The 25,215-nt window shown below is 41.2% G+C and overlaps 1 protein-coding gene across 12 annotated transcripts in view; it reads right to left on the reverse strand.

Annotated features, from left to right (window-relative positions):
* The window catches only part of LOC1274072 (neural cell adhesion molecule 1), a 136,066-nt gene that overhangs the window by 21,225 nt on the left and 89,626 nt on the right, over positions 1 to 25,215 (reverse strand). For all 12 annotated transcript variants that reach the window (XM_061641712.1, XM_061641722.1, XM_061641719.1 and 9 more), the window contains 2 exons: positions 12,107 to 12,239; positions 8,604 to 8,812 (listed from right to left, as the gene is read on the reverse strand). In XM_061641712.1, coding sequence (XP_061497696.1) covers positions 8,604 to 8,812; positions 12,107 to 12,239 — 342 coding nt within the window. The remainder of the gene's footprint in view (positions 1 to 8,603; positions 8,813 to 12,106; positions 12,240 to 25,215) is intronic.

Raw genomic sequence — 25,215 nt, forward strand, 5'->3', positions numbered from 1 at the left:
GGCTCGTAACTCACATTCTCCAAAAACGGCAAAAACGAGCAGAAAAAGCGAAAGCGGCGATCTGCACAATAAATAAATACCTTAAAGCTCAGCTTGATTACTACAGATGCTATTTTAATACCCTGTCGTTGATACCCGTTAATATTGATTGCTCGAATCAATAAAGGAATAAAAATCAATAATAAATAAATGCGATCTTTTGGCAAACAAATGGTCAAGCGGCGTCATTGATCTTGACACGACTCGTGCAGCTCATATTGCATTCAGTACAAACACGGATAATGGAAACACAATTCAGTACCGTTATGTTTTAACATGCTTTTATGCTGGTCTCCTCAAATATCGTTCCTGTTAACCACTTCATATGAAAATAATAAACGAATATTTTATTCTGTTTTTTGCTACACATTGTTCATGATTTTTTTGCTGTAAAACCGAATTCTAGTATACAATTTAAATATTTTAAAATGAACTTTAATTTATACGCTTCAACCGAACCAATATGCTGCTATCCCTCTCCACAGATAAACAGAAAACGCTTCCTTTCATCTTCGACTTTCATAACGAAATTAAAATTTCTCGTCAACAGTATACGACCCACATCGAGCAAAAGGTCTTCATCGACTGATAACATTGTGCGATGATATGGCGCTCGTATCGCTTCGCATCAATTACACCGCCCGATGGGAGGAGCTCATAAAAATGGCATCGTTATTGTCACTTTCACTCAAATGGCGCACGATGGCGCTCATGGTAGCTTTGCTGCACAGCCAAGGAAGGATTTTTCCCAGTCCTCCCAGTCTGCCTAACAGCACTGCCTCGCACATCCCGCAGCCAGGCATACAACAACGGCTCTGTACCGCGTGAAATCTAATCTTCACCGGTCTTGCGGGTGAGCCTTCGCTACGTTTCGTCGCGCATTCACACTTGACTAGCAGCGACATTATAAAAGGTCGGTAAGATCATAAATGCGTCATCGTGAGAAGCAATCGAACGCAAAAAAGCAGCTTTTTTGCTGTTGATGCTGCTGGCGCGCGAGGGACTCCTCGCCCTCCCTCTGCGGAACCGTCGGCGCGAGACGAGCCGGTGAAGATGGAGAAATAATGGCCTCGTGGAAAGGCATAAAAGTTCGATTTCATTTCCCGTCCGATACGGGCACGTCCGTCGGTCGACCACCGCAAAGCGTACCCTCAACGCGTGACGATGGGTAGGCAGGTGGGAGGGAGCTGAAACTTGGTTCCCAGCCGAAATGCGATGCGTTTTTCAATACACCAAAGTTATGCGCCATAAAAGTTATACATTTCTATCGGCGATCGCGCATCGCGGCTTCTTTGCGCGTTCGCGGTGGGGAAATGTTTTTACTTATTTTGCTCCGGTTTTTCCATTCCGTGCGCGACAACCATCGCGTCGCACCTCGCGGCTTTCCATCGTGCCAGCGGATGCCAGCGCTGAGGATGAAGGCATTTTCGCCAAACCGAGCGTACGCACTCAAGATCGTGCCAAGGACGTCAGCATCAGCACGATGGCACCATTATACCGAGACACTCCAACTCTCGAGATATTTATTGTGGTTTTCAAGATCCTGTCCCCATCCTGCCCCTTGCGGTATGGGCATGGAAAGCAAGCGGGACTGTTAGTCTACGGGATGGATGGCGATGGTGCCAATGGAAAGGGAAAAGGGTCGTGGCTCAACCATGAACCTTGTGTGAATAGGATATTGAAAATTATGCAACATGGAAGAAAGTTTTCCATAACTTCTCGTCTCCTATGCGCGACATTCGAAACCTTTCTTTCCGGCACCCGTCGGTAGAATAATACTTTTCGCTTTTGGAGAAGGGACCAGTGGCGGTATGAGACAGCTGCTGCTGTTGTGTGCAGGAAAAAGGCGATTTTCCAATAGAAAAAATTTAACAAGCATCTTTCCGACCGTTCGCCGTCGTCGCAAGTGTTCGATTCCGGTTGTGCTGCGCGGTATTTTTCTCAGGGACTTTTCCGTGCGTGAAGGTTGACAAATGCATCTGGATATGGTAACAGCTTATGCCACAGACTGTGTTCAAATCACAAAGCAAAGAAAGGAAGAGTATCGGGAAGGCAGAGAGAAAGAGAGTCGTTGGAAGTAGTTGTTGCGATCCACGTATTAAAAGTTTGTGTCCGCTGTTTGGTTGTGGAATCGGTGTGTACATGTTTGGTACATTTCCGCTATGGCATTTATTTATTCGCCTCAAGAGTTTCTTACAATGTACAGAAATAGTTTGTCTTTGGTTCTGATAGTTGAGAAAAGAAAGCTTGTTTTGACAAGCTTGTCTGTATAGCATTTAAAACATTCGGTAAACAGCTTGAATTGTTTGTAGAAAGATTATATCAGTTGGTGAATCGTTTCAATAAGAGCAAGTGTCTGGAAAGCCCGTCAAAAAAATTGTTATCCATATGTAATAGAAATAGATTTTATCTTATTCATAACTTACGAGCTTAACACTTCATGCCTTTGCTAACCCAAATGTCTTGCAACGGCCTATTGCTTAGAGCTGCTGGTTAGAGCATTACGGCAATAATATAGCCACAATTGCAACTCATCGATAATTTAAGCATCGAGAAGCAACCGAAAAAATTTCACGACAAATGCAAAATGTTAAAGTTTACAAAACCTGCACCTTTTTCTGCTCCAACCTTTTCCTCTTTTCATGTTCGCGATAGTTTCCAAGAAACAAACATGACATTTTACTTTACTTCTATGTTTGCTCCACAAGTTTCATCTTCTCTAGCAAACTCTTAATAGAATCCACTGCTCCTCCGTACATTTTGCAACAAACAACTGAAGATAACATTTATCACGTCCGATTTGATGCCAGAATCTATTTCAAAGTGCTTTCGGAGGAAAAAGAAACCCCGGATTTGCTAACAAAACATGCCGAGAAACATGCGTTTGACCGTTGATCTCGGAACGGTCTCGTACGCTACCTAGGATTAGTCAGGTGGGCTGGGGGGTGGAGCACGGTGTAGTGTGACCATCCATTTGGGATACACGTTTTATATTTCTTCCATTTCCTCGTCGGCGCCCACTAACTGGCGGTGCCTGGTGAGGGTCAATCGATGGAATGTGCCTGGCTTCCGTTTCGTTCCGATAGAAAATGAAGAAGGGAATGTTCTTCTTTCGTTGCTCGGATTTTGTTTAGTAAACCCTTGCTTTCTCTGTTCCACCAGCTGTGTAAGGCTTCTTGAAAAAAAAGGAGTCAGCTAGGGTGCAATCGTTGACAAACAATCGCTCGAGACGCTGGTGCTGGGGAAACGAACCCTGTTTCTTGCGTTCAATCAGCCAGAAAGAGGTGATCTTAACATTGCCTGCTCTTGATGTCTGTGAGTTTGTTTTGTTGTGAATGAGGCTTGCAAAGAACCGTGGGGGAAAGGAGAGTAACGGGCTGGAAGGAACCAAGTTTTCCTCAATACCGGATCAATCAATCCTGCCAGCGGTTCAATGTTTTCCTTCCATTAGGTCGACCCACCGCCACCGGTAGCAAGAGGAAAGAAGGAAAAAAACAATGAGATAAGCACGAAGAACAGGAAAAACAAATCGTTTTCACAATGGAAGTCACCACGGGATCGTCCTAGACGGTTACGCTCTCCGTAGCCTGGTCCTGCCACGGCTCATTCACTTTTGCACGATTGTTTGCCGGGGAGATGATGGCCAAAGCGACCATTTCTTGTTCCATTACTATCCTTGCTGCATCCGTATTTGATGGCCCGGGTCGCACAAGAGCAGCGAACGAGGTCGCTCCGGGGTCGTACGGAGCCCCGGAACGGATGGGAAAATAATCAATTTAACATAAATCGATCTGTTGAATGAGATGATTATTTGCAGCGCGCTCTGTTCCCAATCACCTCTCGAATGATTGCAGATGATGGCTGGTTGAACGGTTTGTCGCACGAGTGCAAGAGCAAAAAGATCGAATGTGAGGACCGGGCGAGCTGGGTGTGGTTGGGCGCCCCAGCTAACAAGCACAAACAGACGTAAGTGGGAGGTAGTTGAGAAATGCAACAACGGAAATGAATCGGTCAGATCTCGTTAGTAGAAAAGTTTGAGGTCACAACGATTAGTGCACCCGGCCACGGTTACTCTTCTCGAGACCGTTCCACGGGGCGTGGGTCAGCTGGACGACAAACAGCTTGACAGTGCTATAAGCCAAACGGCCAGGAATAATGCGACGGGATGGCAAACAGCAGCCTCGCCCACCAACGATTGTTACTGTGCCTCGTACTCGAGTGGTGAGTCCCTGCGCGTCCACCACCGGATTTGCAGTCACTGGCAGTCATGCGACAAACTCATTCCGCTTGCTTTCGCCCTTCATATTTACGCTTGCTCAGCGGGCCCCGGGTGGGGCTAGGGCTCATTTACCGGGGAATGAGTCGTTCGACAGAATTATTCCAGCAGGAGCAATACAGCAGCAGACCGAGGCCGGCTGGGTGAAACTTTTGCTTCGCCATTCACCGGCTCTGATTACAGTTTTGTACAGTTTGTCTTCACTAGAGACAACAGCGGTGTGAAAACAAAACCTACACAAGGAACATTAGTACTGCCCCGGAGGGAAAAGTCAGAGGCATAATGGAGAGCAAAACTTTAGCATAAAATCGTTTCTTTTGCTGTGCAAAAATGCAATTATCAGCTCAATTACTCTGCTAGCGGGGAAGTGAACTGTCTGAGCAAATTGAAATTGAACTTCATTTTTTATGATTTGTGTTGCACTATGCTGTTTGAAAGAGGACAATTTAACAACTTTATCGTTTTCATTGCTCTTTTGCCCAAACCCATTGCCTCCAATCGAAACCAACATCAAATTATGACAAAACAAACGCCCTTTAATAAAGCGATAAAAAGTCATCGGTCAATCGTCAAACTCAGCACCTCGTGACGAAACGCTTTACGTTCGTGAAATCTCATCGGGGCAAGAGTTCGAAAAGACTCTAAAAAGAGCAAATAAAACTCACTACTTTACGGTACATGGATCGTTACGCCGCAGCGAACGAACACTTGATGACTTCTTGTGGCCGTATGTAATGGAACAGCGTGCTCAAGCCCCGGCACAGCGACACAGGCAAGCTGAAACGAGGAGGTCCGTTTAATAAAATCAAAACCAGCTAGCAGAAATCCCCCAAGAAGCGACCGAGGACGACAAACCCGTCCAATTCCCTGCGACTACGACGACGGCTTTTCTTCCGTTCGACCGGCGTAACGCGACGCATGGAAGGGGCGGACGAATGGGGGAAATAACAAAACTCACATTATTACGTTATAAATTTCCACTTTAAAAGGTTATCTAAGACCACCTTCAGATGGCAAGTACCGATCCGCCTACAGTGCAGTGTGCCCGGGACGCCCGACAAACTTGTCTTCTTGGGGCTTCTGCCACACCTACGACATTTACGCGGCAACTCGATGACTGGTTAAACCACTGGCTTCAAGGATACTTCACCTCCCCTCAGTGAGTGTGGAGGAGTTTGGGCTGCCGGCAAAGCAGATTGCTTCCCATCGTAAGGGGTATGTTTGTAAACGGTTTAGGTTATTTTTATTCCATCAACTTTTCACTCACAACATCACACTCCCCCGCTCTGCTGGATGTTGAGAACACTTTTTTGCAACAAGAATTTCGCCCTTACAATGTGTTGCGATGGCTCTGGGTAAGCAAATGTCGCAAAATGCATCCCTAGATAAATATGCGATTTTATGAGTGTTCCCGAGACACCGCCATTCAAGAATCGATATTCGAGCGGTTTAATGCGTACTAAGGGGATTGGCGCAGCACTTTACTGCTGGTAGCATGTTATGATTTGATTTTCGCTAACAGCATGCTTGATTTTTTGTTATTGAATTTGGTTTGCCTAGATTTTGTCAGCAATCGGACTCCTGTGAGAAAATTTGAACGTTTTTATACCAAGAATTGCTGCAGTAACTTTATCAGTGATCAAAGTCAAAACCGTTGAGCATCTTATATTTTTTCTCAATCTATTTCCTAATAAAAGGTAAGGATAAAATCACAAAAAGAAACCCAGTTTTTGAGTTCAAATTTTTATTTGGTGAAATCTTCATTTAAAATATTTTTAAAACATAGTTTTTTTTTCAATCCTTTCTAAACAGTAATCCTTTTGGCGGTCATAATATAATCATTGGTTTATCCAATTAAATAGCAAAAAGTGAACTCAACACCCGTTATCTAACACAATTCCGTGGATGATCAAGCCACACAATTCTAATTTGTTGAATAAACATCAAGTTATGTTAAAATGCACAATTTTCAAATTGCCTCCATTTGTTGTGATTTTAAATTAAAATGACACCTTGTCTCGTTATACAGATGCTACCGTGAATCAATTTATTACAGCCACATAAAGGCTCAAACCACATTCTCCCTGACATACCGTGTGGCTTGCCCATGTACGGCAAATTAGATTACGAACGATTTAATAAAGCTTCAAATGATTCCTGCCATGTGTGAGTAATATTATTTTGATGTAATTCCAACCATGCCAGTTATGTTTCGTGTCTATGTGAGCGTGTGAACCGTGGAGATTTCATCTGTAACGTTTAGCATTGCATGGCATTTTCTATGCTTTCGTAGCGGATCAGGAAATTCGGTTCGACATGGACCGAAAGCCTTGTAGCAGTGATTGGCAAGCTGCATGCTCTGCTGTTACATTTTTCACCCTCTAACTACATGTGTTGTTTAAGTCATGTCCGTCGTGCGTGTCGATAAAAGCCTCTTTGTGAACTCTTGTCAAATGTGTTACATTTATTTGCTCTCTGCTGGAAAAATCTGTCCCCTGTCAAGGTATCGTCTCAAGGTGCGTGGTTTGTACACAAATATCAATTTATTATCCCACTAGAACAGATGCTAGGTTATGGAGGAAGTGTGCATAACGAGTCGTTGCCAGTATAACCACCCTCCTCCCCCCCGCCTCTACCAGACCCACACACACACTCCCCATCCTTCAACCGTACCCCTCTGCTAAAGCACACAACATTCCACATGGGAGCGAACAAGCAAACTGTCCTCATAGTAGCATGGGAATTTCATAAAGCTGCTCCTTTGCGTGGACTGATAACTAGCATGGCTGTTATATCGACATAGGTTGTTCTCCTTCTCCCTTCATTCAGCTTTCCATTCCGATAGATCACATTATTCTCTTTGTTGGTCTTTTTCTCATCGATACTCGATACAACTCAAACAAGCCCAAATAAGGTCGCCCACAGCGTGCGAACTGATGGACTGTGACACAACGGTCCTCCTTCGGTACTCGCTTACGAGCAATCTTGACGACACTAATCCATCCGGAGCAGCGAATCGAGTGGCATTCGGTCGTCAAGATGTCAATTTGGGAAGTTTTGTGACCTGCCATGCCATGTCATGTATGTTTGAACGGACCTGCGAACGGTCCCGATTATGATTGGTCTATCTTTGATTGTGTTTCTTTTTTTTTTTTTTTTTGCTAGACACGGAACAGATCGAGCACTCGAGACGAGTTTTTGATAACGACCTCAATGATTCCGTTCGGTCCGGAACACTCTCATGCTCGTAAAGATATGTCACTACCTTCCCGAGCGTTACGTAGGACTGTATTACATACACTCTACTACGATTCGCTGTAGTTTCTCTTTAACGACAGGCTCACGACGATGATGCTTTTAAAGCCTTTGTTTGATACTACCGCCAAATGAAGCACTGGTGCGGGTGGAGGAAACCAAAAAGGAACTATATTTCTATTGCATTGAAGTATACTTGGATGTTTAATATCCGGACGGGACGGTGTAAGCTAGTACGTAAAGAATCATCAAGCTGACCTTTATGTACTACCAGCATATCGAATTGGTCCCCGGTGGAGCGTAAAAGGCGAATCGGGCGTGGTTTTAATGCTACGAAGTACAAGCAAAGCTATTGATTCTGATTTATATTTAATCATTACACCGTTCAGTGGAATCGGCGATAAAGCGTTGTGGCTGTTGGTAAGCCTTTTCCCCAAACGACTATAGCCGAGCACGGACTCGCGCAACGCTAATGGTGATGATAAGTGACGCTGAAGGGATCGAAGTTCGAGGCAACGGCTTGGGGAATACTTTTTCACAATCAAGTGATTGATAACTCGAGAGTAGAGCTAATACATTGGCGTGAAAGATGTTGAATGCTTTAAAGATGGGAGTTGTATTATTTCTGCAATAGCATTTCAATGACCAAACGTTAAGGAATTCTGGTTATATGAAGAATAGTAACAGATGATTATGCAAATTATTACTGAGTGGCTGTAATTCTTCTTACTATTGAAGAGCAAGTATCAGTGACTATAATTGATTTATATATTTAGTAGCAGGTGAGTCAGTCCTACGTTTGAGAACGCAATACAAAGTTTGTACCCATGACGGGCATGTTGTTAAGTCGTGCTAATTGTCGATTTTACCATGGGACCGGCACTGCAATTACTCTACTCAGTGGCTCTTAAAATTAAATGTTACTAAAATAAAACAGTGTCACTCCAATGATTTCTCATTATTCAAAAGCAAAGACAACCTTACAAGAATATTTTCTTTATGTCGAAGAAGTTATGTGTTAGTATTCGCTTACCTATAATTGTGAGATTTACAACACTGTTTCTAGTCTGTGCTACGATGAAATCCACACGACATCGATACATGCCGCTGTCGGTTTCGCGTACATTTTGCACCGCCAGTTCACCCGGTTCCTTTTCGAACTGGAAGTAGGCTCGATCACCAAACATGGAGTCGTCCGACCAGCGCTTCGCTGATCCCACTTCCCGCCCACGTGTATCAGCACTGCAATGAAATTAAAATTAAACAATCATTTATCAAATATCCTTCATGACATAACAATAGTAGAACGTCGGGCGACACGATTGATAGACGTTGTGTTGAAGATATACTTATAAATATCGAAAAAAGCTCATTTCACTGACCCATGAAACCACAGAACACAATCCTCAGGCTATTTCAAAAACAGTAAGCTTTTCCAAAAACTAAAATCATTTTCCTTGAATTCATACAATTTCAAGAGATTGTCATCTTCCATCTCACAGTTGCTAAAAATAAAATCAAACGACACTCAGCGTTCCTTGCTTCTAACGCACAGTTTGCTGTATTTCAAAACAAATCTCAATCAAAAACTGTGTTGCTGTGTGCGCGCTGCCTTCTATCGTCCACCTCCAAAGTACCGTGTGTCCTCGTGGGAGCGGAAACTTCCTTACGATCCTAAGGTAAGACCACCAAACACGGACCGACACTTCAGACTCTCGTAAAAAAGAACAGTACACCGAAGATGAATTATTTATTCACACCTTAAGAAAAAAAATCCTCACGAACGAGAGGCAAACTCATCACGGCATATCGTCACGACCTTTCCACACCCAAGGAGTTGAGATTGCTGGCCGGCCGCGAAAGGACAGCAAACCAACCCAGGAAACATGATCTACATAATTGATGAAGAATTGATTGAAGTGTTGCGAAATTGAAGTATAGCGAGAAACATTGTCGTCACCCGCAGCCGATGATGCGCAATGTCATCTACTATTGCGCTTATTTGGAATTTTTTGTCCAACGGCCGTTTTCGGAATGCTGGGTGCGTAGTGTTGGATCGAAGTTGGGTTGACAATCGGTGGAAACAATATGATTTACGCTTTCTGTGTTTGTTTGCACTGATTTCCGCTGGTGGATCCTTTTTCTTATTGGAATTAAATAAACAACGACCATTTTCAAATTCTCCTTCCAGCGTAATTTTGGAAGTTTTTGTGTTGTTTTAATTATTGACTGTCATCTCGTGATGTAAGGTTGTTGCAAACATTCTATTTAATTTAATTAATTACGCTAGGCTTATTTGCATAAGAGTAACTTAAAATTAAAAACGTTTAAAATGATTGCAAGATGTTAATATTAATAAGGTATTTAACCACAAGTTTGTTAAATAAGTAGATAGGTGAAGTTTTCTATGGATGGGATGTTTGTTCTAGGATTGCTTAATCCTTTTACAAACTTGGCTTTCAGTGGCTTATTAAATACCCTTAGCTGTATAGTCAGGTCTTTACATGGGGAGTGCGGCTCATACCGTAACCTGAAGACACGAGGTAATGAAGTTGACAAATGTTGACAAAAAACGCGAAAAAACTGACGTTTATTAAAACATCCGAACAAAAACGTTTATCTGACGCAGTTGTGATCTATTCCGAAGGAAATATTACTAATATGCGTGTTCCTAATTGATTTTTGTTGAACAAACTATCTATCGATATTCAAAAGACACTTTTTATCATATGCATTTTATAGTTACAGATTTATTAATGTGTAAATTTTAAATGCTGTTACGAGAAAAGTCTTGTTGAAGAAAAAAATACATACAACAAACAACTTTTGACAAAGTTGACACATCTCTCAACGGTTTGTTTATTAGATGTAATAAACATCAAAGCACAAAGAAAGCTTCAGTATAGTAGCATTTTGTTAATATGCGTGACATCTACACCATACGTGACAAGTTTTGTTCATATAAATTGCATATAGCAATGCTGTGATTCATAAAACAGGTAAAGAGTTCTTCTTTTTATTCAGAAGGAATGACTTGTATTGTATTGTGCATGTGGAGGGTTGTTTATTGGGCTGTAAAACTCTGTACGTTACCTACAAAAGTTAAGTTTAAGAAAAATCCATTGATCAATGGCCGTAACAATACATAAAAGAAAAAAACAAAAGAAAATATAATAAATAAAATAAGGACCATGCTATGATTTCATAAATAGTGGCACCCTTCATAACGTGTACCCTTTAGTTTTTCGTAAAACGAGCAAATCTAAATGCTCAGCAAATACCTCTTTAAAGGAATAAAATCTCGCATAACGATCAATATCACTTGAGCTCCTGGTATGTTTTTCAGTGCCGATGTGAAAATAAAATCACAATCGGTTAACATTGAAAATTTCTTTGATTTTGATTTTTGCTTATGCAAAAGAGAGCATCGATACTTAGCTTCGTGTAATTTGCAAAAATTGTGTGGTATATTCCCGTTTGTTGATCAATGTATTGATCGTAATTTGGCATAATTTTAATGTATCCTAATAGTTTGTAACAAAAAGAAAAATAAAAGAAATGTTTGCTGAATTTTTAAAAATATACGATGTCCCGTATTTTTTATATGTGTCCCGTTGTTTCATCAACTTCATCTGGTCAGCCTAATTCTCTTTAACATCCGTATTATGTCAGATAATCCGACAACATTCTATACTTCTTCTTCCTCCTCTTCTTTGGCACAACAACCGTTGTAGGTTAGTGACTTACTGATTACACATAGCAGGATGATCAATCTTACGTATGGGGGCATGGTCCATTCGAGGCTTGAAACCGTGACGGGCATGTTGTTAAGTCGTTCACGTCACGTTCACGTTCACTGTATCACGAGACCGGCTTAACATTATATACAGAAGTAAAAAAACACTTGTTGCCTCTTAAATAATTTTGGAAGGTTGTTTGACATTACAGACAGATATTGAGTAATGTTATGAACAAATTTAAATGCTAAAAAGTTATCCCCCTCATGTAAAGGAGGGGCTGTTTTGAACAATAAAATTCATACTCGGCGAAATTTATGTGCAGAGTTTAAACACAGGATTTATTATTTAATCATTCATACGGATTATGCTTATTGAAGGATAATTTTCAAACGCTAAAACAAAGTTTAACACAATACATTCATATGCACTTTTCATATGAGTGTTTCTGATTATGATATTATTATCTTATTGGTGCAGTACATGTAAAACCATTCCTAAAAATATTTTTGTTTAAATTAGCATAGTTACCATTCTCGTTGTAGCTTTTTGGCAATCATACAAAATTAATAAATGATTTAGTTTGACTTATAATGTAGTTTAAATTGGAATGTAAATGTAAATGAAAGAAATCATGAACGTTGCGTTTTTGTTCAGCCGCATAGTTGTACAGTCGAAACCGTTCCTCTGAAGTTTGTACATTTATTTGCTTTTATTTTTAAATTAACGTTTCTTACCCCACCATAGTGGTACACGTGTTTCAGTATTGTTTTGCGACTGTAGTCCGTAATCGGCTTACCTGTATATGGGCGATCCTTTATCTTCCCGATACCAGAGCACCAGTACGACATTGTCACCCGGCTCGTGTGTGCTGACGTTGCACGGGAGATAGATTGTTTCGCCAACCAGCGCCTCCATCGCCACGACAGGAACTGCAAAAGAAATTGAAACCAGAAAGAGGGACACACGTTAGCTAGGGAGTGAAACATGTCAATTCAGCTTGACAACCAGCGTGTGCTAGTAGCACTGACGGCGGCACTGCAGAGCGTGTCCAGGATTTATGTCAATATTTTTGTCAACTGTTTGCCAATATATCCGCATGGGAGGCTGTCGGAAATGAACGGCACCGCTGGCGCCGAGCATGAAATGTTCATTTTTTATTTTGTATGTTCTGTATGGCCGTGTATGTGTGTGTGCGTGTGTCCTTTTCAGCACGCTTCTGTGCGTCTGGGGTTCTTTTTCCCAAAACGTGGGCGTGCTTTATGCATATTACATTTGATTGTTGTTCCACTTCGAAGTCGTCCCCATTTTGACGGGAACGGTTTATCCTTTATATTTTTTGTTGGGCTTCCTCCACCCGAATGTGAGCGCGTGATGTGTTCGTTCTGGCGGTTTTTATACTCTTCAATGCCCTCCAATATCGACGATTGGATACCCAATCATGCCACTGCAGGTCATTCAGGAAGTAATGGTAGTGGCGAAGATAAAAGATTCATACAACAAAACTCAAATGAATATTCAGGATGCAGCATCCCGAAACGACGACGAGTCGAATGTCCGCAATGGGATACGGGAAAGCTGCAAATAACACAACGGCAGCAGAGACTAGTGAAAAAAAACACATACACACACACATACACAAACTTCCCAACTGATGAAGTCCGTCTCAGTTTAGTCTCAGCCATCGTTTACTGCCACAAATCGTCCCCAAACGCTGTCGGTATGTCGCGGGATCGGTTTCCTGTTGCCCGACCACGTCTCGCACACGCCTCGATACAGCGTCTGTGTGCGTGTGTTTGAAATCATGAAAATGGACCCGGGACCGGCCCAGCAGTACCTTTCAATGAGACGAAGCACACAGTATTGAGCACGCAAAAAAGGTCCATTGGGTGCTGCATAAAGACGAAAGGATTCTGAACGAGGCAAACAATCCCCCCTGGTGGAAAAATAGAACAACGCACACACATCGGTACCCATAACCCACCACGTAAACGTGATCCTTGTTACTCGGCTTATCCCGTGCTGGCACGGAAGCTAACCAACGACTTGAATTCATCGCGTTGATAAAAACAGGCTCCAAGCCCGGGCCCGAACCGTAACGGTGATCCTATGCTGCGTCACGTCGAGGCTCGCTTGTAACCGGGATAACATCGGCTTGAGCTCAGTTAACATAGTGGGGCCACACCAGCGACCCGTGCCATGTTAACCGGAGCGTCCGTCGTGGTCGAGCTTCGAATTTTGAACGTGTTACCTGTCCTTTTTTTTAACCAATCTCTTGACTATATAACCAACCCATACAATGAAATCGGTGGAAAGGTTTTCGTTTTTTTTTTTTCAAAACATGAAAATAGAGGAAAATGACTGAATTTTAACCTTTTGAGCTTGTAGGCCATGGCCGATTTGGGAGGTGGCGATTGTTTGCAAAGTGGTTAGAGTTCGTCACGGACACTGTTTGAGATTAAATTGTGAGGGCTAATTTCGTGGTTCTGGCCACCAGCACGATTACGGTATGATGGCTGCCAAACGATTTTGTGAATGATGATTCGTGGAATTTAGATGTACAAAATTCATTTCAGCCAGGTCTAGTCACAGACAGTGTTTGTTGAGATAAGTTGTAAGTACTTGAATCCTTTGTGGGATGAGAATAGCGTACAAACTCATGTAAATTAGAGAATCGAAAATTCACTTACAATTTATTACTTAGAATTTATATAATGAACATTTTTTGTCTATAACGATTAAAACTTTTGCTGAGGTGATAGGTTACAGGAAATAGCAGAAAGTTACAGGGGATAGCTCAAATTAAGCCGCCTGCTTAACCATTGTCCATCTTGATGTGTTGTTTGTGGGGAATGAATTAAGGATACAATTAGAAGCTTTTCTTTTGTTTGATGTTTAATGAATATTAAGTAAATAATGACATTATCAAGAATAGCTACGTTTGTTTAAAACCGTGTTGTGACAATTGAAGAATAAAATACGCTACTTTTAATTAATAAAACAACGTAGGGGTTTGACGAACCACGCATAATTATGTTAAACAGGTTTGTTGTGAAGTTTTGGACAGAATGCTACATTCTCAATATTATACATGGTTAAACTGTTAGTCAGAGATTTACAGATAAATTTAATATTGTACCCAAAAAGTAAGCATCATCAACACATAATAAAAAAACATATTATTTAGTGGCAACGTTACATTAACTTATTTGTAGGACGTTTCTCGTTTCCCTAGTTTATTAAAATAAATTCTTTTTTTTTATTTTGAAACTTATTTTTTTAAATGTTGTGAGGTAAACGCTTTTTGCTGCGAAGAATATTTTTTTCACCCGAATAAAGCTAATTCAATACACAACTGAGTATCTTGGACCAAAATGCTTTCAATTCAACAAAATAGCATTGTTTCTTTACCCTTTAAATGTGATGTCATAATTTTAAGCCATTCCAATTCCTTCATAGATATAAAGAATTTTTTTTAACATATAGGCCTAGTAGAACTTAGTTAGTTCACATTTAACATACAATCTATCTTATGTTTACACACATACAAAATCATAAACATTATTATTCTTGGAAAAAGTACTCCAATTCGCAACATACAGCAATTATTGTTGTTATTTTCCATCATTCAATCAACACCTTGTAAAAGAACAAACAAAAACATGGTAAATAAGAATTGTGAGCTTCAGCTGAATTAGTAGAGCTTCAGAAAAATACCTTTCAATTAAAGGGAAATGATAATGAAATACTTGTTTTTTACGCTATTGCTGAGTACGAGAACAAATGGTTCTTTGTAATGTCGCGAATCGCCAACCGTAACCCCCAAAAATAAAATAAAACCCACTATAAAACATTCATACTCTTTGAAGAAGAAAGAAAAACCAATCATCTATTACATGGTCCGTTTTGTACAAAATCAACCATGATTGTTGTTTGCGATCCATTGCTGGTGTTTCAGTTTTTCGATGCCAACGCTTTTGTGCACATTGTAGATGGCCAGCCAGTGAAATTGGTGTGTTGTTTTTCATTAAAAATATCATTCCCATTTCCTGCCGGCCTTCACCGACAGGGAATCGCGATTTGAATATCGATATGAAAACCGGGATTCCCAATCGCTCATTTCTACAGTTGAGCGAATCGGTAACAATTCATGAAGTCATCAAAGAGACGGCGCTTGAAAGGCCGGAAATTGTGTCCATTGATGGGAGCTGTGGTAAAAATATGGGGAGCCAGTTTTTCGTTGGGTTAGATTGTCCCTCGGCGTAATGGATACCTCTGTTGCGAATGATTGAGTTTCATCAATTGGTGTACAGTCGCCGATTGGTACAAAACAAAAGATCTATAGGCTGGATAGGCACGAAGGAAAAAAAAAGATGATCGCATTCGGGTATGGAAATGTGAAACTAAGCGGCGATAAAACAAACCCCGGGAAGGTGAGTAGCAATAGCGATATAACAAATTTATCCCACTCGGCTCACTTCTAGGGCTGAAGGTCCGCTGTAAACGTATGTACCGCTTGGACTAGTAAGGCTCCGGTCGTGTATGATCGATAGAGTCGGCCAGCCGGATGGTAAGCCCAGCAGCTAACCAGAAGGATAGGGGGTTTGCTTAAGCGGGAAAGAAAAATAACCCCAAATGGACAGTTTGGATGGATGAATGCATAAATGGAGGGACGGTTTTGTCGAATCATATGTTTAGTTATGCTGACGTCATCAGCACAATAAAAGAAGGCTTTCGGTTCGTGTTTGCTTCATCAAGTTTTTGCAGAGGCACACTTTTTACTCCACATTCGTCCGCTTCTCGCAAAGGAAAGCTGATCTTTTGCCACACACTCGCATCGCAAGGGACAAGTTTTGACCGTCAGTTCCGAATAGTAATCCATCTGGCGCGGTTCAAGTTGCTGGTTTACGATGGGAAAAATCCGGCATGCACAATCAAAGGATATTACTGAAATTACAGTGATTTTTACGACGCCTGCTAACACACGACAGATGACGGAGCAGATTTCTTTCAGAGTGCTTGTGGGTAGCGGTAAGAAATGAAAAAGATACAAAGAGCAGCCTGCAATTTGGTTCATTTAAACGAATCCGGTTGACCAGAAGCGATGTGGTGGTACCAGATGTATACATGAAACGCGGCCAGTGTGTGATGGTGTAAAACAATTTACTTGTCAAACCTGACCCAGCATTACCGGTAGTTAAATATAAAAAAAAAGATTGATATGCTGATGGGTGATTTATGCATGGAAAACATTGCCGACCCGCATCTATTTGGCTAGTATTAAAATAAAAGCGGTTAAGTTTGTATGTTTCTTGCCAGGCTCTAACGCGAAAATGTAAAATTGAAGATTTCCAGCATTTTGTTAAACTTATAGTATACAATCATATAATATATTGTACGTGCGTGATATTATACTAATCTGTATCATTTATTTGATCTTATTGAATTCTTTTTAGTCAGTCCTACCAAATTTGATCAGATGTTCCGGTTGGAAGGGGTAAGAGATAATTAGCCGAGAGTGTACTTCCAGCGAGCTATGATTTACAGTTTTGCTCAATCAATTAAAAAAAAGAACATAATATTTTGAGATATTTTGTTAGCTACTTGCGTTGCAGTCGTAGCAGTGTTAGTATTTTTTGGCCTGTTTTTCTCGTTTGAAATGTGTTTTCAAACGTTTTAAGATGAAGTATCCTTTCAACTTATCCAAAGCATTATTTTCGTTTGACTGCTGAAATTGACGCATGCCTATTTATCTTTTGACTTAAACATCAGCAAACAAGGAAAACCAGCCAACGAAGGCTAGTTCGCACACGAACAATTGTCAGAGATGATTTGCATTTAAAATGTCAAATAAATGACGATAACACCGAAATCATGCCATCGAGACAAATCTAATTTATGTCATTACGCTTTTTCTCTGTGACAGGTCGGGAATGTGAATATGGCAGTACAGAGGGTGAGGCGAGGACATAATGCTTTTCATTTATTATCCCCTCTTCAGGCTGAGGTTACCCTCCATTGCTTACACACAGACAGACATACACATACACCCACGTGTGATGCTCATTTTGGATATTCAATTGGCTTTTTCACACCGTGTATTATATACACGGCACGTAGCCGAAGTCGATTCATCGATTCACGTGATGGCTTTCCGGTGGCTGTCACTAATGAAAATTATCACCACAAACGTTCGAGTATTATCAACGACTTCGGTCCAGATAACTCTTGCAGGTTAGCATCGGTAGGCAGTGTCTATGAGGTTCATTCAAAACGCTCAAAACGGCTCGTTTGGCTGCGCTGAAATGATCGATGCGTTTTGGGATGCACTTTATAATGAGCTGTGAATTGAAATTGAAATTGAATGTGATGAAGGTAAAAAATATTTTCCATCTTTCTCATTGCTTCGGGCAAAAGGTGCCTTTTCAATTGATGGTCTGACAATATTTGACACTCATAAAGACTTTTTAACATATTATCAAAAAAAAGTTAAAGCGAAAGCAATCATCGTTGCTAAGTTGCAAACATCTGCTCTAAATCGGTAATGAACGGAAAAATCTTCCTTTGTGCTACACCCAGCGTGACACGTTTCCAATGAAACGTCTTATCGTCTGTTCAATAATATTACCAACAATAAGCTGCTGCTGCCGCTGCTGTGGGCGGAGATGTAAGGCGCGTCAGGAAAAAGCGCGAGGAAAAGATTCTTTCCGGTACCTCAAACATACGGGCAGGAAGAAATGTTGCCTTTCATTCGCTTATATCACTTTATTTCTGTCTTTCTTTTTCGAACGTCTCTCAGCTCTCCTGCTTGATGTGAAGCGTGGTAGACAAATTACAAATAAGATTACGATTATTATTTCCCAAACGTCGAATCCGATTCTTTGCTCTGTAGAAAGGAACTGATTTTTTCCTCCATGCCTTAAATGCTATCAAGCGGCAAGACATTGTGGCGCATTTACTTCCTTTTCGCCGTTTTTTTTTTTGGTTCACTTCAAACGAGACATTCACAACCAAACACTGAGCACTCCTTCGAACAGTGCGAGATACAGCGGCAACAGCCCGCGAGCAAAACAGGGACCAATGTTATTGATTTAGCAAATAATCTCATGGAACGACAGACGAGACAGGTGGAACGTGGCGTCAGCCGCATTGTCGACAATCAACCGGCACCGCCATCCAGAAGCATCGAAATCAACCAAACCATCGAAAGACAATCGGTGCTGTCGTTAATGGTGAACGATAGACCAAAGCGGCGTAACCGCGCGTGCACTCACTCGTGAGCACATTGTGGGACGTTTGATGATCGTTGCGCGGCAAATCTAATGGAACGAAATGATAATCTGGCGCTCGTGATGGTATGAAACGGATCACCGACCGAAGGATACCGCCAGTTGCGACCGGATTACTCGACAGAGGGTTCCGCTATAGCTTGCTTTGCTAACAGTAATCGCGCTTCTCTTGGCTTTTCCTCGGTAGCTAAACTCCGACACTGCTGTACAGAGCTTAGGCTTGTAGAGAAGCCAAAACGTGTAGTGAGCTGTCGTCCGTAGCACAACAACGGAAACTAATCTTGTGCAGTTGTGATTTTGCGAAGGTTTCACATTAAGTTTTGGCTGTGGTTGTACGATTGCTTCTTTATTTGTAGCTCATTCTCGGTGTCTTGGTATGGTATGCAGGCCCGATAATATTGAGGCATCATTTTATCGGTTCATTGGACCGGATTCACTTTTTATCAGGAAAATGGATACCGAAAAATGGAACTGACATCTTTTTCAAAGTAAATAATGTCACAATTATTTCTACTTTCGACCAATGGGGGATAGAAACGTGGTTGATGTTATAAAATATGTATGATTAAAAATAATTAATTTAAAATGTTGTGCATACCGCTGGTAATATAAGGCGTTATCTAGCATAAAACGTTTCACAATATCAACTGACAATGACTTATTTGATATTTTACTTTTGATTGTTTTAGGTAAGTAAGAACTAATAATCCAGTTGATTAAAACAATCGCTTCGTTTAATGTTTGTCCGCATCTAATCTAATCGATCAATTATTACATAAATGGTATAAAATAAAAGCGACCACCCACAATAACTGACCAAACTTGGAAAAATACTCCAAAACACTACCGATTAACCAATTGACCGCAATCAAAAGATTGCCGTCACCGTTGTGGGCAGCTCGGTTGCCCGGCTTAAGCTGACCGATCCTTTTTCCCAATTTTCGTTTGAAGTTCATTCCATCCCTTTTAACCGTTTGACTTCGCTTTACCTCATCCAAAGCATCCCGGGGTACACGTATTGTGAGTTATCCAGCCATTTTCCAACCTTTCCGAAAACCCCAGAACAGAACCGGCTATATTTCAATCGATAGCCGGTGCGATGTTGCGGCTACACGGCTTAACCTACGGGGAAGGCGCTCCAGTTAAGATGCTGTGAAATTGAGGACACAAATCGTTTGAAGCGAACCGCACAGCGCCGGGTTCATCCGTTCGTCCGCTGCCCAGCTGCCGCCCTCCCGCCGGTAGGGTCAATTAAACTTGTATTCCTCGATTTGATTGGTTCTTTGATTCCGTTTTTCCATTTCTGGTTTGTTTGAGACGAGCAGAAAGCGTTTTTGCCCCCCTCCATTTAATGCTGTAACGTCCATCAAGATTGTAATGTCGCTTGCTGTTTTCATTCCATCTCCTTACCTTGACCGAAGGCTTTGCCAGCCATGCTACCCTGGGGATAGCGTCGGTTTGGTGGTCAGTGTGACTTTTTTGTTTGATTGTATACACACCCTCCATCATAATCAGCCCGCTTGCCCCCGGTGGATGTGGTTCACATCGATTCGAATAGGTTGTCATCGTTTTTACACCGAATCGAACGAAACTTTTCAACCGGAATTGAAACGGGCAGGTTTTCACAGAAGCCCGAGAAACTTTGAAACCGAAAAATAATACGATCCAATTAAAATATAATTAGGCCAATTTTAAAAGGTTCCCTTGCGAATCCAATCGGTCCCTCGGGTCCGGCTCGAAACGGTACGAAATAATATGAAACTGCTGAACTGCCCTGCCCTGCTGTGTCCTACTGCGCCCACCCCCGAGGATACGAGCAGGTGCGGAATATTCGAGGCTGGGATAACGTAGCTAACGAAGCATGTCGCTCACTGGTAGCAACATTTATGCCGGCCCTGAAACCTGTGCCAACGTCTGACGTCAGAATATCAATCAGTGTTGGACAGGGTGTAAAAGTGACGGGAGAGCGGTTGGATTGTTTCATGCTGTTTTGCAATGGGGAAAAAATGGAAGGTTTTTCTTATGGAAAACGAGCGTTTCATTGTGCGGGGAATCTAATCTGAACAGAGACTGATCCCCCAAAAGGTATGTTTTTTCCTAGAACTGGATGAAAAAACTATATTTGATTTTTGACTACAAATATTTTATCAGCTCCTGCTCCTCCCTTACCGATTCGTCACCAACGTAATGGGATTTCCCAGAATCGATGGATTTGATATCGGTTCAAACAACAAAATACAAGATGGATTGCAAAAAATGCTACTACGCAGTTCAGAACCTTCGTTGAATTGGGAATATTTAAACAAGGTTAAAGCCTTTGCAGCTTTATGTAGTAATGGAACAATTTTTCGGCAATATGTTTGCTAAATCTTTTTTTCCACGATATTTCAGAGTTGAGTTATCTAAAACTAGCCTTTTTTAAATGAATATTGTGAATTTTTTAGACTCAAACAGATGTCATAAAACGCTTTTCTTTTTTATCAACTGTCTGGTAATTTGTCGATTTTAAATAAGTCGTACATATTTTTTTTTTTAATTTTGAGACAGTATCACTCAATTCTATTTGCTTGAAATTTCATAGACATTTACAATGGTTTAACTTTCTGTGCATCATTTGCGGAGATTGTAAAGCTTTTATGAAAGAAACCAATATGGAATTGAAACAAATAAATTGGCTGAGACACGTGTTGGCGCCATGAATCCGAACAAAAAATAGGATATAAAGAAATCATTCTCAGTTTAAATGAAAAACAATATGAAAAAATGGATCTTAAGTCTCTGAGCTTCAGAAGATAACAACTTTTTATGCGAATAGAAGTAACGTATCGATTCAATGTGAAATATACGTTCGCAGTCCTTACTGAACGTGTGCTCAGTGCTTGCTCGCTTCGATTGTATACAAAACATCGTCTCAATAGCACATCGCAAGCCTAGTTATGCATTTACCTCGTTAAAATAAGATTTTGATTTCAAGCACTCTGTTTACGTTGGCTTAGTTTACAAAAATCAATATAATGGTCAGAGAGAAAATCAAAATAATTCCGCGGGGATGTTGGGAGTTCGTTGTTGTAAAAAAGAAAGAAATAAAGAAAGAAATGAAGAAAGAAAAATGTGTAACAATGACAACTTTTCTTTTCGTTCAACATTTAAACAATATTGTGAAGCCTTTGCTTTGCTGATCAGTTTCAGGATGAGTGCAATAAGTTTTTGACCTCAGTTCAATTTTGAAATGTACATTTTGTTTCACGCTCCTCTCTGCTAACGCTACGCCATTATCATCCTCAGCTGAACAAAGAGTACATTCTCGCTATCGTACTGGCTTTTGATGTTCGATGGCAGCGACACCATCAAAGATCAGAATCAAAATTAATTAAATGGAAATGTCTTCCTGCCAAAATTTCCGGCCTTTATGCTGACGTATGCATTATTTAGTCTAACTTTGCTGTGTTGTTTCTATCGATCCGCTATGCCGTGCAATGCTGCAGTGAATGCAGTGTATGGTTTTTGGGTTTACCAGCAAATCGAGGAGCAACTGCCCGGGTATGGAAAGTGGGGGTTGATCTAATTAAATTAATTAGCACTTCGTTTATGGGATCATTTGCGATATGGTACGTATAGTATGACGCAATGAGTGTGTGCTCTATGAAAGCTTTGTTTCGACAACGTCCTATTAGTCTGTTAAAAGATGGGTAAGCTTTTAACTCTATTGAGATTGTATCTAAAAGATACAAAGTGACCGAATATCAAATTGTTGTTACAATTATTATCGATATCGACAATTATTTATTTTGTACTTATTGGTTTTGAAAAATAAACTCATATTGTCCAAAGCTTAACATAGTTTCTAGATGTTTATATTGGTGTTCTCAATTTTCTACTTCATCATCCTGAACGCGTACATAACAAACACGCCTCAAGCGTTCCTTTCGTTTGTTCTACCCAATCACGGACGGCCACTTGAGCCAGTCGGTTTAAGTGTGCCACACCGAAAGACATGAAAGGGAATTAAATCATCCTGCACAATAAGCCGACAGCCTAAAACCTGGTACACACCTGCAACTCTCGCATACAATGATGGGTGGTGGTTTGGTTGGTATGATACGGTAGAATTAATGTTGAGCGTTTGTTGGATTTGTGAATCTGAGCTTCAAAGGAAAATGTTTGTGATTCTATAAGTCTCTTGTCCATTTTCATTGATTTATGTACAGTTTTATTGCATAAAATTGTTTTAAGAAGATTTATTTCTATAGCCAAAAGCGTCATTTTCCGCGATGTGCGGCTTTAGAAATATTAATAACTTAACGTTATACTTCATCAGAAATTGTTCCAGTTATGGTCTATATTTTTAAATTTCTCTCTGACAGTTTCAGAGCGATAAGTTAGTTTAGTGGAATGTGTTTATTTTAAACGTAAATACACCACTGCTAAACATGCTCTTTTCGCTACCACAAGTACATGATGTGCATATTCATTATGGTATTACCCTACATGAAGCAGCATGTAGAACGAAAGCTCTTAGCTTGCTCACATCTGATAAGTTTGAATGATTCTATTTGCTGCAAATTTTACTCCTTCGTGTGGTATCAAAATGTTTCAAAACACCGTTTTTGTGAAGGTTTTTTTTTTCATCATTCACTCTACCTTTTTGTTTGCATGTAACGGCTTGTCAGTCATGCGTAATTTGAAGTGTCCGGCTACTGCGGCAACCATCCACTCGGGCAGTAGATGCTATCGAAAGCGTCAGCAAAACTGTTGTGTGCGGTGAGTGACAAAGTTAAGCGATTGTGTACACCAGCAAAAACCATCGCCGGCCATCCATTTTAGCTATGGCCTGATTCACCTCGGGAGCAATGTGATGAGCGTTGCTGATTGGTCTGCTCTGTTCGTGAAAACTTGGACAAGCAGCACAACACACAAAAAAAAGGAACAGTATCATCTCTTGCCCTATTAAGGACACTACTTTCAAAAGCTGTGGGGAATAAAAATAGGCCTACAAGAAGCTAACCAGTGTGATGTTGAAGGGTGTTATGTGTATGGGAAAAGTTTCGAGCTTCATGCCTCATCGGGACACTGATTAGAAGTGTCATTTTGGTGCGGAGGAGGTTCGTTATGGCGGTGGCAGCTGCTCTGCTGGCTCTTACACAATTTACGTCACGTAAGAGGTTTTGTGTCCCAAAATCTGATAGTAATGTTGAAATTGCCGATCATTTAGCTATTGTTAGGTTGTCCGTGGCTAATGATAAAAGCAGAGTTGGTTGTCAATTTGTCATTTTTTTAACTTTCTTATGGCTTGTTCGTAAAGGGAAAACATTGTTGGGCACAGTTTCAGTGCATATGTATCGCAAAGTTGTTAGAAAACCAAAAAAGTGTTTGTTTTTTATGTATTACTCGTCAATGAAGGACTTTTACATAACTTTCTAAACTCGCAAACTTCCTTTTGGGTTGAAAATTATTGCTTTTATTTAAAGCATCTAACTGATTTAATAATGGTTAAACAATACGTAAATGAATTACAGTAACCGAAACAGCAGCTTCATTTCATATTGATACGTTAGGAAAGTAACATTTCTGCTACCAACGATGACGAACCTACACAGCGCCCGGCGAACGGAACAGAGAATCGTGATGAAAATGCCTCCACATCCGTCAGTCGTTTGTTGCTAGGCCTTCCGGTGAGCTGCCTCCCGAACTGAATGACACAATCACGCACATAAAAGGCTTGACGTCCATAAAACCGAGCATCCGGGGATACGTTGGTTCCGCGTGTCGAACGGCATTTGCGGTAGCTAGAGCCTTATGTGCCATCCATCGAAAGACCAGAAATAGAAGACAGCACGATAACATGCATATAGCCGGGGTTTGACCCGCACCAAACACCATCAGCCGTCACCGAAGGGACCACCGTTGATGAAAGAACAGGATGGCAAAAAAAAAACAAACCTTCGCTTGATGGAAAAGCCCTTACGGAGCACATAATATGATGAAGATTAAGATATTACGTATTCATCTTGTGTGGATAATTTATTTGTGCTTTGGATTTACGTTTATGTTCCGACGCCCCGAGCTCGGCCGTGATCCTGCGGTTGACGGAAAACGGGGCAGTGCAAGAAGAGCTTATGTATTTCTCAGTCGCCTTCGCGAAGGAAGTGTGCGAAGAATGCAAGAAGCAAAGCTTCGCCTGGACATTGTCGAGTGCTTGAGGTAGACCGCACGGTAACTGCCATGCAGAAAACAGAGTGCTTACCACCTTTCATGATTCTCCACCTGGCTGGAACGGAGAGTGGTTTTATGTCCCATCGAAGCACACCCATTTTGCCGCATCCTCGGATGGAGACGAAAGGATGTATAAAAGCTTTAAGGAGCAAAACAACGCGACGCACAAAAAAGGACTGCACCCAGCATGAAGGCACCCACTAACGTTCATCCAGCGACGGGAGAGACGCTGGCTGGCACTACCTGACCGTCATGAAAGAGACCGACCACCCTGTATGTGTGTGCGGTTTTAGATCGTTATCAATGGCACACAATCACAATCACCGGTAAGCAAACGACATCACCCGGCGCACCAAGCATCGCCTCAAGTGTTTCTTTTCTCATTAAAGGATGGATAAAACCGCGA

The sequence above is a fragment of the Anopheles gambiae genome, chromosome 2 (assembly GCF_943734735.2).
Source record: "Anopheles gambiae chromosome 2, idAnoGambNW_F1_1, whole genome shotgun sequence".
Classification (NCBI taxonomy): Eukaryota; Metazoa; Arthropoda; class Insecta; order Diptera; family Culicidae; genus Anopheles; species Anopheles gambiae.